The following is a 14,706-nucleotide window of genomic DNA, read 5'->3' on the forward strand; positions in this document are numbered from 1 at the left end:
ATTCACTTTATTTGGTATTGGGTTGAATTGTCCCCAAAGAAGACAGACATGCTGAACGCCTAATCCCCAGTACCTCAGAATGTGACCTTATTTGGAAACACGATCATTGCAGATGGATTATTTAAGTAAAAATGAGGTCAGACTGGTGTAAGGGGGGCCCTAAACCCAATGTGACTGGTGTCCTTTCAAGATGAGGGGAGGGGCCCAGGCGGACACGGGGAGAAGGTGGCCGTGTGGCGACGGAGGCCACCAGCTCAGGAAGCCACGGGTGGCTTGCCCCAGCCAGGAGCCAGCACAGCAGCCTGGACAGAGTTTTCCCCGCAGACTTCCGAGGAGCACGGCCCTGCAGACACCTTGACGGGGGCTTCTGGCTCCAGAGCTGTGAGAAGATAAATTTCTGTGGCTTTAAGCCCCCAAGTTTGTGGCACTTTGTCACAGCTGCTCAGGCAAACCAAGACAACTGTCTTCTAATATCTGGGGAGTTGATAACCTCTGCAGCCCTCCAAATTGTTTACATAATTTTCCAAGCAGGTTTCTAAGGGAGGCTGTGATGGAAAATGATGAAGAATTGCTGTGACATTCAAGTGTTAAAACAGGGGCCCCTTAGGCCCACCAGACCGTCCTCTGTGAGCTCAGCGCTGGGAGGAGGCTCCAGGTCTGCAGCTGCAAAGTGGAGAGCAGTGGAGCAGAGACGCTGCCTGCTTCACAGCCATCTGGGTCTCCACTGGGCGTGTGGATCTCAGGAATGATGAATAGGCTTCAGAAGTTTTGATTCCATGATTTGGATGGAAAAAATCAAACTGCGATTGGAATCAACTGCTTTTCTATTTGAAATATCTGTTGACACAGGATGGAAAACGGGCTTCCTTCCCTGCTTGTAGAAGTTTTTCTTTTTTTTTAATAGGGCCAACACGTTATCAGCTATTGCTTCACCTTTTTTACACCTGAGAAAACTTGGAATAAATTAGGAACAAAATTATTTAGAAAACTAGTCATTTGATCTAAGTGAAAAGTCATGTTTCGAGGCTGATTTGCAAATGTACCTCCTGCAGCTGCACATCTAAATTGCCATCTTCGGGCAGTCTTAAAATAACTGATGTTTCTTCAGAGATTTGTATGTTCACGTGGTTTCCTCGTGGGCTACAGGAAACAGGAGTGGAAAGAAGTTTGGGGTTAAATAACAGAAAAACTCAGGGTCAAGTTTAAGAATTTGGACTTGATTCTGTAGACAACAGGGAATAACTGAAGAGCTGTGAGTAGAAGAAGGTGCGTGGTGGAACAGTGTGGACATGGGGTCTTTTGAGAAGATCAACCTAAAAGTGGATCTAGCTTGGTTTGGAAGAGAGAAGCTGGGGGTTGAGACTTTTCAAAACCTTACCATTTACTGATCCTGCCCGTAGTCCACGTATTACCTCATTTAATCCTAACAATGGTTCTGCTTTGCTTTTAGTAAATGGAGTATTAAAGACCTTGAGTACTCTGAGTAGAGCACATAGTTATTAAATGGCAGAGTCAGGGCTTGAACCCAGGTGTGGTGGTTTGAAGCTGTATGAATTGCAGAAAAACATGTTCATAAACTTAATCCATTCTTGTGCATGTGAACCCATTGTAAGAAAGGCCTTTTGATGAGGCTAATTCAGTTAGCCTCAATCAGGACGGGTCTTACTCCTATTACCGGAGTCCTGTATAAGAGAATGAAATTCAGACAGAGGAAGCCAGTGGGAGCAGCCAGAACCTGAGCATCAACAGATTCTGATGTTGATGCAGTGAAACCTGGAGGAGAAGGGAGGGGCCGGGAGAGGCCGCCACGTGCCTTGCCAGGAGACGGAGGAACCCAGGACCAAGGATCACCGGCAGCCAGCCCTGGAATGCCAGTCTTTGGGAAGAAAGCATCACCTCGATGATGCCTTGATTTGGACTTCTAGCTTCAAAACCGTGAGCCAATATTCCCATTGTTGAAGCAGAACCCATTGCGTGGTATTTGCTTGAGCAGCCAAGGAAACATTTTTATCGAGCCATATGTCTTTACCAGCCTGGATCTTTCAAGACAGGTATTTATATTCCTTTGTTAAACCTTTATCAAATGGAGCTGCTGTCTTCTTTCTCCTGCCCTGTGGCATTTAGTTTCATGAGGACACGTAATAACAGGGGCTCACTTAATAAAGGCAGTGACCATTCATCTGAAGCCTACACTTCCCGTTGCTCAAAGCAATCTAAAGCACTTGTCATCATAGGAAGAAGTAGATATGGAATAAATGAGATGGTCGATACGATGCATCTAGACATTGTGAATGAGGATGCAGTGAAAACAGAGTGTGTGAAGGTACTCCAGAAGCAAAGGTGCTGGCAGGTGTGAAAGACCCTAAAACTATAGCTGTGGCCCTGCTTGCCTAGAACATGTCCAGATGTCCGGCCACGAGCCGCTGTTTCTATTGAGTTGCCATTTCTGAGAGTGCTCCCTGTTGAGGGCAAAGGGGGAAGAGACCAAGATTGTGTTCACGATGGTGCACGACACAGCTTGGCCATTATTTTTGCTGATTTAACCTCAAGAAAAGAAAACTCCTTGCAACAGTCTGGTGTCAACAAGCAGAATAACGGATTGATTGACTTTACCACCAATTTACAAGTGATGCCAGTGAATCGGAATCATCCATTGAGCCAAAAGAAAATGGTTCTGTGGCTAGATTGGCTAGATTTGTTGTTGCACATCACGTATTATTTGGCCTTAATTCAAATCTGCAGGAAAATTTTACATCATGCAGGAACCCTCTGATGGGAACTTTACCTTGCTCGGGTTTTCCGTGGTGTGGTATCCCCTGAGGCTGTGCATGGAGCCACGAGAGCAGTGGAGGGTGCAAGGGGCTCTGTCTTCTTGATCTTATAGTCAGTGTGGCAGCAGAGCATTTCCAGGGACACAGAAGGTTATTTCTGTGCCACAGGGGAAACGTACTTGGAGATCTCAAAGCTCGGGAATATTTTTCTTGGAGCATGTAAAACTAGGAGACGGAGCAATGCAGACTGGACTCCCCCGAGAGAGGAGAGAACACCAGCCTCTTGGAGGGTGCCCCTTGGGGTGTTGACCAGCACTTGTGGGGACTGGAGTGTATGCCAAGGCTATTACTTTTGCATCTGTGGAGGGAAGGTATTCCTTTCTTGTCATTTTTGTCCTCCACCTCGGGAAGCCTTCCAGAAGCCCGAATCTTCTGTACATCAAGCCTGTTGCATGGGTATAGCTAGGTGTACCTGCAGGGCCTCTTTTAGCCATATTGGATGGAGAGAGGGCGTGAGGTTTTGACACATTGAAGAACGACCCTGAGTCCATTAGGAAAAGACGTTTAGTAAAAGCCAAGTGGAGCCATCAGCCACTGAGGAAGAACTCATCCAGAGACCATCTGCTGCTCGGCTGCTGCAAAGTGGGCTTTTCCAAAATTCTGGTAAGGCTGACTTTGACTTCCAGACGAAGATAATGGACCAAGAAGAAAAATTTCAGAACTAAAGGAGAAGTGGTGCCTTATTTCTCAGGAGAGATAGATAACCGTCTAGCCTTAAAAAGGCAAACATAAATACTGTAAAAGTGAACTTTAAAAAGGCCAATCAACTTATCTTTAAGCAATTTTTTTTGGCATTTCTTAATATTCAAAAGGAATGTAAACCATCAAGATTTATTAATTGAAACAGGCTGAGATCATTCTTATTTGTATTCTGCACAGCTTTATTAAAATCAAAATTTAAAAATTCCCCTCCAACAAAACAAAGGAAGAATTACTATTATACAGCACACTATTATACAGAGGGCATGGTTATTCAACTTGACTGGTGTGTGTTCCAGGTACATTTTGCAGTTTTCTGGTGCTCTTTCCTAGGGAAATGGGGAGGCGGTGCCCCTCAGTGGTCAAGGAACATAAGATTGAGTCCACCTGGGGGAGGCGATCTTGGAATGAAACCTGCCCCTCCCTGCCCACCCTGTGGGTGATTTTGAGCCTCGATGTCCTCATCTGTAAAATTGGGTAGTTGGCACCTATCTCATAAGGGGCTGTTCGGCAGATACTGCCATTCCTTTTATTAATAAGCTTCAATATTCCGTGTCTTCCTTTGCAGATGATGTTAAAAAATTGCTAAGGGAGTTAGATGTCATGAACTCGGTCATTGCCCAGCTCGCTCCAGAAGGTAACTTTGGATCCCACATCGATTTCAAACACAGAACTCATTTTTTTTTTTTTTTACATTTTATTACACTGCTTATTGAAACTAGTTTATGACACAGAACTTGTGAACTGCCGTTAAAATATCTCAAACCGCAGCTCGATTGTGGGTTTAGGGAAAAGGTGGGCTCTCCCCAAGCTCAGGTGTGGACCTTCGGTTTTCCGAGTGTGCTTTAAAGTCATGGTGGAGCACGTGTTTAACTGACCAGTGTTGTTTATTTTTGATACACAGAGGAAGTAGTCATCCACGAGTTTGCGAGTCTCTGCCTGGCCAACATGTCTGCAGAGTACACCAGCAAAGTGCAAATCTTTGCCCAGGGCGGGCTGGAGCCACTCATCCGTCTCCTGGGCAGCTCCGACCCCGACGTAAAGAAGAATTCCATCGAGTGCATCTACAACCTGGCCCAGGTGCGGGCGTCTGTCTGTCAGACGTGTTTGGCAAAAGCCGATTACAGAATTTATTTTCTTGTTAAAAACAAACAAGCAAACAGAAAGCTTTAATAAAACTCACTAGTTTGGACTCATCAGTTCTACTTCATATTATTTAGTATGTATCATTCAGAGAAAAGAATGACAGTGTGTTCTAGATACCTTTCAGTTCCATGTTTTATATGACTTGCCCCCCTCCCTTAAAGGGGCATGGTAGAAGCACATTTCTATTTTAAAAGAATGGAATGGCATGCAAATTAAAGTGGGAGTGTGCTAGATAAAACTGACTTCTGAAACAGAAAATCTGATGTTCATGGGATCTGGGTATGCTGTCCCTTTACCTCGGTAACGGAAAGAAATTGCCCACCTACCCCCACCCGGGCCGCCCCCCTCCACCCTCCCTCTGCACCCCCGAGTTCCCCAGCCAGCTGGTGAGGGAGAAAGGAGGAGACACTGAAGCCAGAGTCAGGGACAGGGAGAGGGCTAATTGAGAGGCAGAGAATCTTGGCCACGAGAGATAAATGGACTCCTGCCAAATGAGGGCCAAACAGGAGCCCTTGGCCTGAGCACCCCCTGCCCAGCCCTGCCCTCCCTGGTCCCCCCGGCCCCACCCCACCAGCCCTGCTTCCTGGTGGAGGCACCTGGAGAGGCGCTCGGCTCACTTCCCTGTTCCACTATTGGGCTTTACCTCACACGGCAGGTCGAAATTTTCCTATAAATATGTTAGTGTTTTTAATCCCAAGACTCCAAGACTCCAAAGTTATCTCCCTGTAAGTTTTTCATCAAGCAGAAAGGGAAATAATTACCTCTACAATCACTGCTTAATACTAGAAGTACAAGTTGATGACAGCAAGCTACAATTTTATGTCTAAAGGGATTAGTTGAAGGATGGATAGGGGAAATAAGCGTAAGCAGGGCCCATTAGCCACCTTTAATACTATCTTTTATGTTCTAATACCATTTACCAGGTTTTGATTTAAAATACCCCTATTCGCCAGCAAAGCTTTGGGACTTCTCATGGTGTTTTGCCTTGTCTTCTCTGCTCACCCCATCTCCACCCCCCACCCCCCCCATGTGTGTGTGTGTACACACACACACAACTACAGACATGACGCAGATATTATTTGGACCATAATGACCCCTTGATGTTGTAAATTTCTCAAACAAAGGTTCTGAATCTGAACTGAACCTGCTATAATTTTGAATGCACAGCTCGACCAACAGGGCTGCGTGCGTATGTGCATTTTGCAAACAAGCCATTTGAATACAGATAATGAGGGATTGATGCCACTGTTTCATTCTATCAAACACTACTGTGACAGGCTTATCAAACAGAGTGAGAAAAGGATTTTACTATGCATAGATTTTACTGTAATGATGTTTACAGTGACAAGAATTTGCTATACAATAAAGAAACAATAGATACTGCAGACATCCGATTATGTACATTTCTTGTTGCTGACATCATCTGCACAGTTAAAATGAATATTTAGTGTTGTCAATTGAGGGTTTGCCTATTTGTGTCTGTGAGTTATTTTTTAAGGGAATCTTCTAGAATAAAAGATGAGAAAATTATAACTTACTGTGTAATTTGTTACAAAATAGAAATTCTCTATTCTTGAGATTGTATTTCGCTTAAAAATAACTAATTTGATTGTTCGTATTTCATGGCAGGATTTTCAGTGTCGAACTGCACTTCAAGAACTAAATGCAATCCCTCCCATCTTAGATCTCCTGAAGTCAGAGTACCCAATAATTCAGCTGTTGGCGCTCAAAACCCTGGGTGTTGTTACAAATGACAAGGAGTCCCAAGCAATGCTAAGAGAGAATCAAGGATTGGACCATCTTATTAAGATCCTAGAAACGAAGGTATTTGTAGCATCCACTCAACTCTCCATGATGAAACCATATCTCTCTGGAATGCTGTTATAAAATAGGAATTGTAGAATATTTTTTAAAAATGAAATTTTATTACATCTAAGCATGGTACTATGTATGATGGACTAAACTGCTTATTGCTACATCAAGTTTATCAGCCTGATTAACTCAGACTAATCAGAGACCATCATATATATTAGAAAAAAGTCTTCAGGTTTTTGTAGATTCCTGTATATGAAGATTTAAAAATTCCTGAGTATGATCTTCCTCATGATTTGGTGAATCAGTTTTTTAACTTCTGTCTTCCATGGTTTTCTCTAAAGGGAAGCAGGAAGAGTAATTTGCCTCCTAGAAACATTTTGAGAAATATTGGAGTCAAATTTCCTAAGTAGCTAGTATGTTTCTTAGGGATGAAATAGACAACTTAAGAATGTGTATGCCTTTTTCTAGACACCCAGCCACACACACACACACACACACACACACACAAATCTAGTCATTTATCAAATGCCGTTTAGTTGACTTCACTCAATTCATAGAGTGTCCAACATCTTAACAACAGAGTGAAGTGGGAAGGAGCGGATGTGCTGTTGTCAGATCCGCCTGTGCCTAATTTAAAGGTTTAGTAGATTAAATTAACTCTAATAACAGAAATATACTCTTAGGGCCTCTAAGATTGAAGGTGTCACTAACCTTTGAGTAGCAACTTGGTGTTATATTCCAGATTACCCAGTCCTTACATTATTTTCCTACAAAACAGAACCTCAGAGCTTGACAATGCGAAGCTGGGATGACAAGCCCACGTGCTCCATGGCTGCAGGGGCCTGCACCTGGGGATTGCCTGTGATCCATGTGTGCCAGGCCCTGCACTGGCCATTTTACACGTGGGGTGTAGAATTCCGTACAGACTTTTATCTTATTTTACATGGAAGTGACACAAGGAGAGGTTAAATTTTCCTTGTATCACACAGGTTGAAAGTGATCACCCACAGGACAGGTTTTGGTTTTTCTGATGTGTCATGGAGTTCTCACCTGTCCGATATCTCACCTGTCCAACAGCTCACCTGTCTTCTTGAACCAGGAAAGGGAGTGGGAACATCTACTGTGTGGCAGGCCTTGTGTGAGTGTTTTGTGTGTGTGATTTGATTAAATTCTCAAAAAAGTCCTTTGAAGGATGTGATGATAGTAATTTTCTCATCTGTAGAATGGAAAAATGACAGTAATATAACTGTCACTGTGTCACAAATCCCATTTTACAGACAAGAAGAATGAGGCTCAGAGAGGTTAAATAATTTGCCCATGGTCACAGAATTAGGAAATGTAAGAGCCAAATTTTTTTAATAGCTAATACAGGCATTGTAGTTGGAAAAATTCAAATAATACAGAAATTCAGAGCAGGAAAAGTGAAAGTGCTCCTCCCCACCCCTGCCTGCAGCTCCCCTCCCCTTCCCAGGGGTGACGTGTTGTTGTCTGTCCTTTCTGATCTCCTTCTTTGCATTCACTTACATATCTGTGCAAATGCAAATATACAATGTCCATCCTTTTTACTTTTTCCCTCAAATAAATGGGATCATACTATGTATATCGTTCTGCAACATGCTTTTTTTAAACTGATTGTCCTTTGGGAAACTTTCCATGTTTGTGTAGATGGAAACACCTCATTGTCTTTAAAAATGACTAAATCATTGTTCATATTGTAAGCTATATTTAAGTTAGTTTACTTTTATCCTATTGATGGACATTCATGTTATTTTTTGCTATGGTAATATTGCATAATTTTGTACATGTATATGGGGATTTCTCTAAGATAGATACTCAAAGTTCATTTACAGAATTAAAGATATAAATACATTTAAATATTAGTAGATAATGCCAAGTAGTACACCAAATTAGATTTTCTAATTAATAGTCTCACCAACAGAATTAGTGACTGCTTCCTTGCCTGCTTTCCAACAATGGATCTTATTAATCTTTTTATAAAGTTTTTCCAATCTTGGGGGGAGGCATAATATCTCATTTTTGTTGACATCCGTTTCCCCAGTAACAGTTAGATTGAGAACTTTTCATATGTTTCTGTCCATTAGGATTTTTTCTTCTACGATAAGATTCAATGCAGATATTTTCCCCTTCCTTTAAAGTCATAGTACAAATTAAAGTTTGTGACACCATTATATTTGCTTACTTCTGTTTCTTTTACCTCATGAATCAATTCTGGATTCACTTTTCAATTTGCAAAATATCTTTATTTTTGCATCTCATTTGAATGACAATTTGTCTGGGTACAGTCATTTTCCTTCTAAAAATTCAGAAATTTGCTGCATTGTTTTTTTGCACATAGTAGTGCAGTGAGAAGTCTTGTGTTAATCTTGTTCTTTCCTAGGTTGTTTTATCTTTTCTGGTAAACCATGATATTTTTCTTTATCTTTGACATTCTCTGATTATAGAGTAGTCCACTTCTTATATTTCAGTCAGCTGAAACTATGTTGTTGCAAGCATAAGGACTCAAGACTGTTAAAACTTCTCGTTGGGTTGTAACCCTCATCATTATTCTTTTTTTCTCCCCTCAGCAATGACAAAATGCCAAACTGTCACTCTTTCACTCTACCATTGTCCTCGTTGAAATCATCTGGAGTTTTAGTTCCAGGTTATTATTGATTTCTCTTACGTTATGCATAAACAATTTTTTTTAGACAAGTGGTTTCTTTATTCACCACTGCTTCTTACATCTTATTTTTCCTCTTCCTTAATTTTTTTCTGGGGCATATGTTCCGATATCTCTTCTTTAGAGAAAGTCTGTGGCTCAATCACTTTGAGTGCCTGTGTGTTCAAATATCTTCCTTTTGCTTTCCTACTTGAAAACTATTTTGGCCAGGGATGTCATTTTCTTTCCTTTATTCCTTTGGGATTAGGAAAATATTGCTCTCTAGCATCTGTTGTTCCCAATAGGAATTCTAATGCCAATCTGATCCTAGTTCTTTCATAAATAAATGATTTATTTCTCTATGGGAATTTTCAAGATTTGCTTTATGTTCTTGGTGTTGTGAAATTTCATCATGTTATATCAAATTGTAGATCCTAGTTTTTATTCATCCTGCTTGCCATATGCTGGGCCCTTTCAAATTGAAAGCTTTCTTCTTTTGGGGTAGTATTTTGAATTATTTCTTTGATGAAAGCTCTTCATTCTTTCTAGAAGGATGCTGGCACTTCAAAATCCATTTTTCATGTTTTTTACATTTTTCTCTCATACCCTCTTTTTATTTGTCCTTTGGTTTGCACTCTTGAAGAATCCTTGGACTGTATCTTCCAGTTCCCTATTTTATATTAAAGGTTTGTTAATTCTGCTCTTTAACCATCTACTAAAATTTTTATTTCAATGACTAATTTTAATTTCTAAGATCTCCCGTTGATTCTTTGGATGAAATAGTCTCTAGGATGTCAGTTACACTTATTTTAAAATTTCACTGTCTTTGATTTATTGTCTGTTGGTTTTACATAAATCTTTGGTGATTGCTGTTTGCAATCTTTGCGCTTGATAAGCCCCATTTGTCTACAGATATAAACCTGCAGGGGTGTATGTGTATCTCCAGCTATGACTGTCCTGGACCGGGAGGTGCTGCCAGTAGCTTGTCTTCTGACTTTGGAGTCCCTTCTCCTGGCCTCTCTGGAGCCCTGAGACACTTGGTGCCTTTTCAGCTAGACACCCACACTAACTGCTTCAGCCTCCGGTTGACTTCTCTGCCGCCCACTGCAGAGGGACGGGGGAGGCGGGAAGGGCCAGGCTGCCCTCTGCTCCCAGTGTGCATCTCAGTCACCCCGATGCTGGCCTCAGGCACCCCAGCTGCTTCTTGTGTCCACAGACTCTGACCTTGGCGCAACCTCTGTCACTGCTTCCCGTGTCGCACCTGTCTTCTCCCACACACGTTTAGGATGCGTTTTCTCCATCAGGCTGAATCTCTCCACTTCTAGTATCTCAGGTTTTCTTCCAAATTCATGATTCATGGGTGGATCTCTTCCTTGTCTTCCAGGACTTTTATCAATCAATCTGGGGAACATTGACATATTAATACCAAGTGTTCCAATCCACAGCCGTGTTATATCTCTCCTTTTATTTAGGCCTGCCTTATTTAACATCTTTCAAAAGGGTTTTGTATTTTTCAGCGTACAGATTTTGCACAAATCTTGTAATGTTTATCTCCGTGTAGTTCATGTTTTGGGAAGGTATTGTAAATTGAATTGTATTTTTTATTTTCTTTTCAATTGTTCATTGCTACTATATAGAAATATAATTTTTATATATTGAATTTTTAAGTTTAGTAGCTTTTTGTAGACTCTTTAGGGTTTTTTTTTTTTGTATATATGGTCATGTCATCTGCAAATACATAGTTTTATTTCTTCCTTTCCAGTCTGTGTGGCTTTTATGTCCTTTCTTGTCTAATTTCCCCCACTAAGACCTCCAGTACAATGTTGAGTAGAAATGATGAGAGCAGACATCTGTGTCTTTTCCCCATTCTTAGGAGGAAAGCATTTAGTTTTTTACTATTAAGTGTAAATTAACTATTTTACTATTGAGTGTAAATTATTAAGTGTGATTGTATTTGCTGGTTTTTCAGATTGATGAACTTTCCTTTTATTTTTAATTTGTCATGGTTTTTATTCCGTCTGTGTGCCGAATTTTTTCAAATGCTTTTTCTGAACCAATGAGGTGAACATTTCATTTTCCTTCTTAATTCTATAAAAATAGTGAATTAAATTTGACTTCAAATGTTAAACCAACTTGCATTCCTGAGATAAGCCCCTGCTTGCTCGTGACATATTGTCCATTTTATATACTGTTGGATCCAATTTGCTGATATTTTATTGTGGATTTTTGTATCAATGTTCATGAGGGATGTTAGTCTTCAGTTTCCTTTTTTTTGTGCAGTGTCTTTGCTGGTTTTAGTATCAGAGTAAAACTGACCTCATAAAATCACAGTCCAGTTAGAGTTAATATTGAATTACCACAAGTGAACTATAGGAACCTTGTAGCAGTATTTTCTATTTCTCCCTTAATACTCGTGCTATGTATTTTACACCTATGTCCATTATAAAGTGAGAAATACAGTGTAATTTTTTTCTTTGAGCAGTCATATGTTATATATTTTTAAAAGAAATTGTGAGGAAAGAAGAAAAATTATGTATACATATATGTGTGTAGAGTTTCTCTATCGGCTTTTTAATTTACACATTTATTTACCCTTTCTGGTGTCCTTCCTTCCTTCCTGTAGAGCCACGTGGCCAGCTGGGTCATTTCCTTTCAATCTGAAGACCTTTTACCTTCTCTTACAGTGCAGATCTGCAGACATGAATTCTCTGGTTTTTTTTGTTTGTTTGTTTATCTGAAAATGCCTTCCTTTTGCCTTCAGTTTTGAAAGGTTTGTTTAGCTTAACAGAATTTTTGGTTGACTTGTTTTTCTTCTTGTCACTTTATTTCATTGTCTTCTGGAATTCAGCCACAGGTCACATCAATGTTTCTGTCTATGTAATGTATCACTTTTCTCGGCTGCTTTCAAGACTTTCTCTTTCCTTTTGTCTTTTCATCTTCTTTCCATAGAAGTGGTATAATTTGTATGTCTTGTTTGGGATTCTTGCGCTTTTTAGATCTGTAAATTAATGTTTTCCACCAAACGGATGATTTTTGGCCATTAATTATTCAAAAGTGTTTTTTGCCCCTTCTCTTCCTCTGGACACAATTGCACATATGTTGTCATGCTTTCTATTTGCTCACACATCTCTGAGGCTCTGTTCATTTTTCCTTATACTTTCCAGATAAATTAATTTCTATTGATCTATCTTCAAGTTCTCAGCTTCTTTTGCCATCTCTAAACTACTGTTGAGTCCATCTAGTGAATTTTTCTTTTTTGTTTTTGTACTTTTCATTTTTAAATTTCTGTTATCTTAAGTTTCATTTCTCTGTTGAGTATTCCTCTTTGAATGTATTTAAAATAGCTGGTATGAAGTCTCTCACTGCTAAATCAGACAACGTCTGAGCCCATTCAAGGTGAGTTTGCGTTAACCACCTTTTTCCCCCAAGTTTGAGGTAAACTTTCTTGTTTCTTTTCACGTCTAGTAATTTTTGTTAAAACACTGCATTGTAGGTAATACATTCTGGTGACTCTGGATTCTGTTCTTCTGAGGATTGTTGACATTTTGTTCTAGTAGGCTGTTAACTGCAGATCCCCTCTCCCTTGGGATGTGCACTAGCTGGGATGTCTGCCTAGTTCTGATAGCTGCTAGCTGCTGTTGTTTCCAGCCTGGCTCCCTGGGATTCTCCCCAGTGATTCTGTATTTTGGTGGTCAGCCACGTATTGGGGCAGAATTTAAACTCAGATTTGGGGGTTTATCTTTCCTCTTGTTCTCTGGCATCTGAGCAGTCCTCCCTCTGAATTTCCAGCTCCCCTGCCAGCCTCAGACTCTGACCTCGGACACATCAAGCCAAGAAGGGCTTCAGTTTTATGTCACTGAGCTGCACAGAGATTGAAGAAGGGCCTCTATTTAAAAGGCAGCAAATTAGCAGTTCCCACCCCGAGCAAGGGTAGGATATATCCCTTTCTAGTCCCTGCCCATTTATTTTTTTCAGAGTCCCTTGAGTCTCCTTCATGGATGTACAGTTCAGTGGCCAGCTGGAGAGTTGGGTATAGTTTATGTTCAGATTTTAGATTGCCTCCTTATTTGGTTCTCTCGCTTCTAGACTTTCCCCTCTTGATTTCTAGCTGTCGAGGAAAGGCTGCTGTTTTCCACTGCTATGGGGCTCGGGGAGATTCCTCAGGCAAGAAAGCCAGAAACTCACAATACTTTCTCCTTCCAAGTGCAGTCTATAAAGAATAAATTTTCCTTCAGCTTCTGTTTACTTTTGGATGCTTTCCAATATATTCAAATAGTTTTTTATAGAAACAAATATTTTGTCCAGATTTTCAAATCGTTGGAAAGTTCTATGAGCAACTTCACTCCGCTACCCCCACTACAATTGCTGGAAATTTCCTCTATGGTATTATTTTTTACCTGTAAAACCTTTTGGAGTGGGGGAAAGGAGAAAAGACAGGGCAAAAGGCTATGGCCAGTGATATTACTTTGGTAAACAGAACTCCTGTTTACTCAGGCCTTGTCACAAAGATAATGAATTACACTATGTTCTGGCTGACCTTTGTCCCTCTTGTAGCAAAATTTGGAAAGTATAAGTCATCCGTTCTAAAGTTGTGCTTGTTTTTATTATTAGGAACTGAATGACCTTCATATAGAAGCTCTTTTGGTGATAGCCAATTGCCTTGAAGATATGGATACTATGGTTTTGATTCAGCAGACGGGGGGTCTTAAAAAGCTCCTGTCGTTTGCAGAAAACTCTACAATTCCTGATATCCAGAAGAATGCAGCAAAAGCAATTACTAAAGCAGCTTATGATCGTATGTTTCATTTTATATAAACTAAGCATATTCCTTCTTATAGTCTTGATTTTGATTAATATTAACAAGCTAGAGTATATGTGTTGTTTTTAAATAACCACCTGAGAATAGCACTATAATTATTACTTAAGGCCAAAACTCATCTCAGTGCCATTGAACTCTAAAATAGAGATTTCAGGGCCAGTGAACTAAAACAGAGATTCTTTTTGTCAGAGGTGTACTACACTCAACATAATTTAATTATTATCCTGTCTTTTTTTTTTAACAATCCATTCCTAAATTAAGTTTTAAGCCTTAATTTCTCACAATTTTGAAATTATGCAGAATGTATACGTTATTTGTGATCCAGAAACCCTTGTTTAAATAAATCTACATGTGGAATATATCTATACAGTTACTTTCAAGTTTCAGCTGGAGTCTGGTAGTGCTATGTTATATAGCTCTGAGAAGTAATACACTCATACTGTATACATAATAAGATTTTCATTTGGTGACAAGCTATGTTGACATAAATCTTTAAAATATGAGAGATTATTTACATCACAAGCACTGAAGATGAAATTAGACTTTTAATTTATGTATATTTGGAGTATTTTATTTAATAAAAGATGTGATTTTATTTCCCCCCTTCTGCATCACTCCCCTTACAAATGATGACAGCTTTGACTATTTTAAGTGAGTTATATTCTGAACATACATACTCACATCTTTATATATGTCTATGTGTTTATTATGGAAAGCATTTCCTCTTCCACCCATGC

At 40.0% G+C, this 14,706-nt stretch overlaps 1 protein-coding gene across 7 annotated transcripts in view; it reads left to right on the plus strand.

Moving 5' to 3' along the window:
• Positions 1–14,706, plus strand: part of ARMC3 (armadillo repeat containing 3) — a 118,608-nt gene that overhangs the window by 38,378 nt on the left and 65,524 nt on the right. For 6 of the 7 annotated variants that reach the window (XR_005217194.1, XM_037837840.1, XM_037837839.1 and 3 more), the window contains 4 exons: positions 4,099–4,167; positions 4,435–4,610; positions 6,306–6,500; positions 13,762–13,945. Coding sequence is in view for 6 of the 7 variants with exons in the window: in XM_037837840.1 (XP_037693768.1) it covers positions 4,099–4,167; positions 4,435–4,610; positions 6,306–6,500; positions 13,762–13,945 (624 nt within the window). In the remaining variant the exon portion in view is untranslated. Of the gene's footprint in view, positions 1–4,098; positions 4,168–4,434; positions 4,611–6,305; positions 6,501–7,535; positions 7,630–13,761; positions 13,946–14,706 lie in introns of those variants that run through there. The other variant, XM_037837845.1, reaches the window with a different exon arrangement.

This window comes from Choloepus didactylus, chromosome 5 (genome assembly GCF_015220235.1).
Source record: "Choloepus didactylus isolate mChoDid1 chromosome 5, mChoDid1.pri, whole genome shotgun sequence".
Taxonomy (NCBI): Eukaryota; Metazoa; Chordata; class Mammalia; order Pilosa; family Megalonychidae; genus Choloepus; species Choloepus didactylus.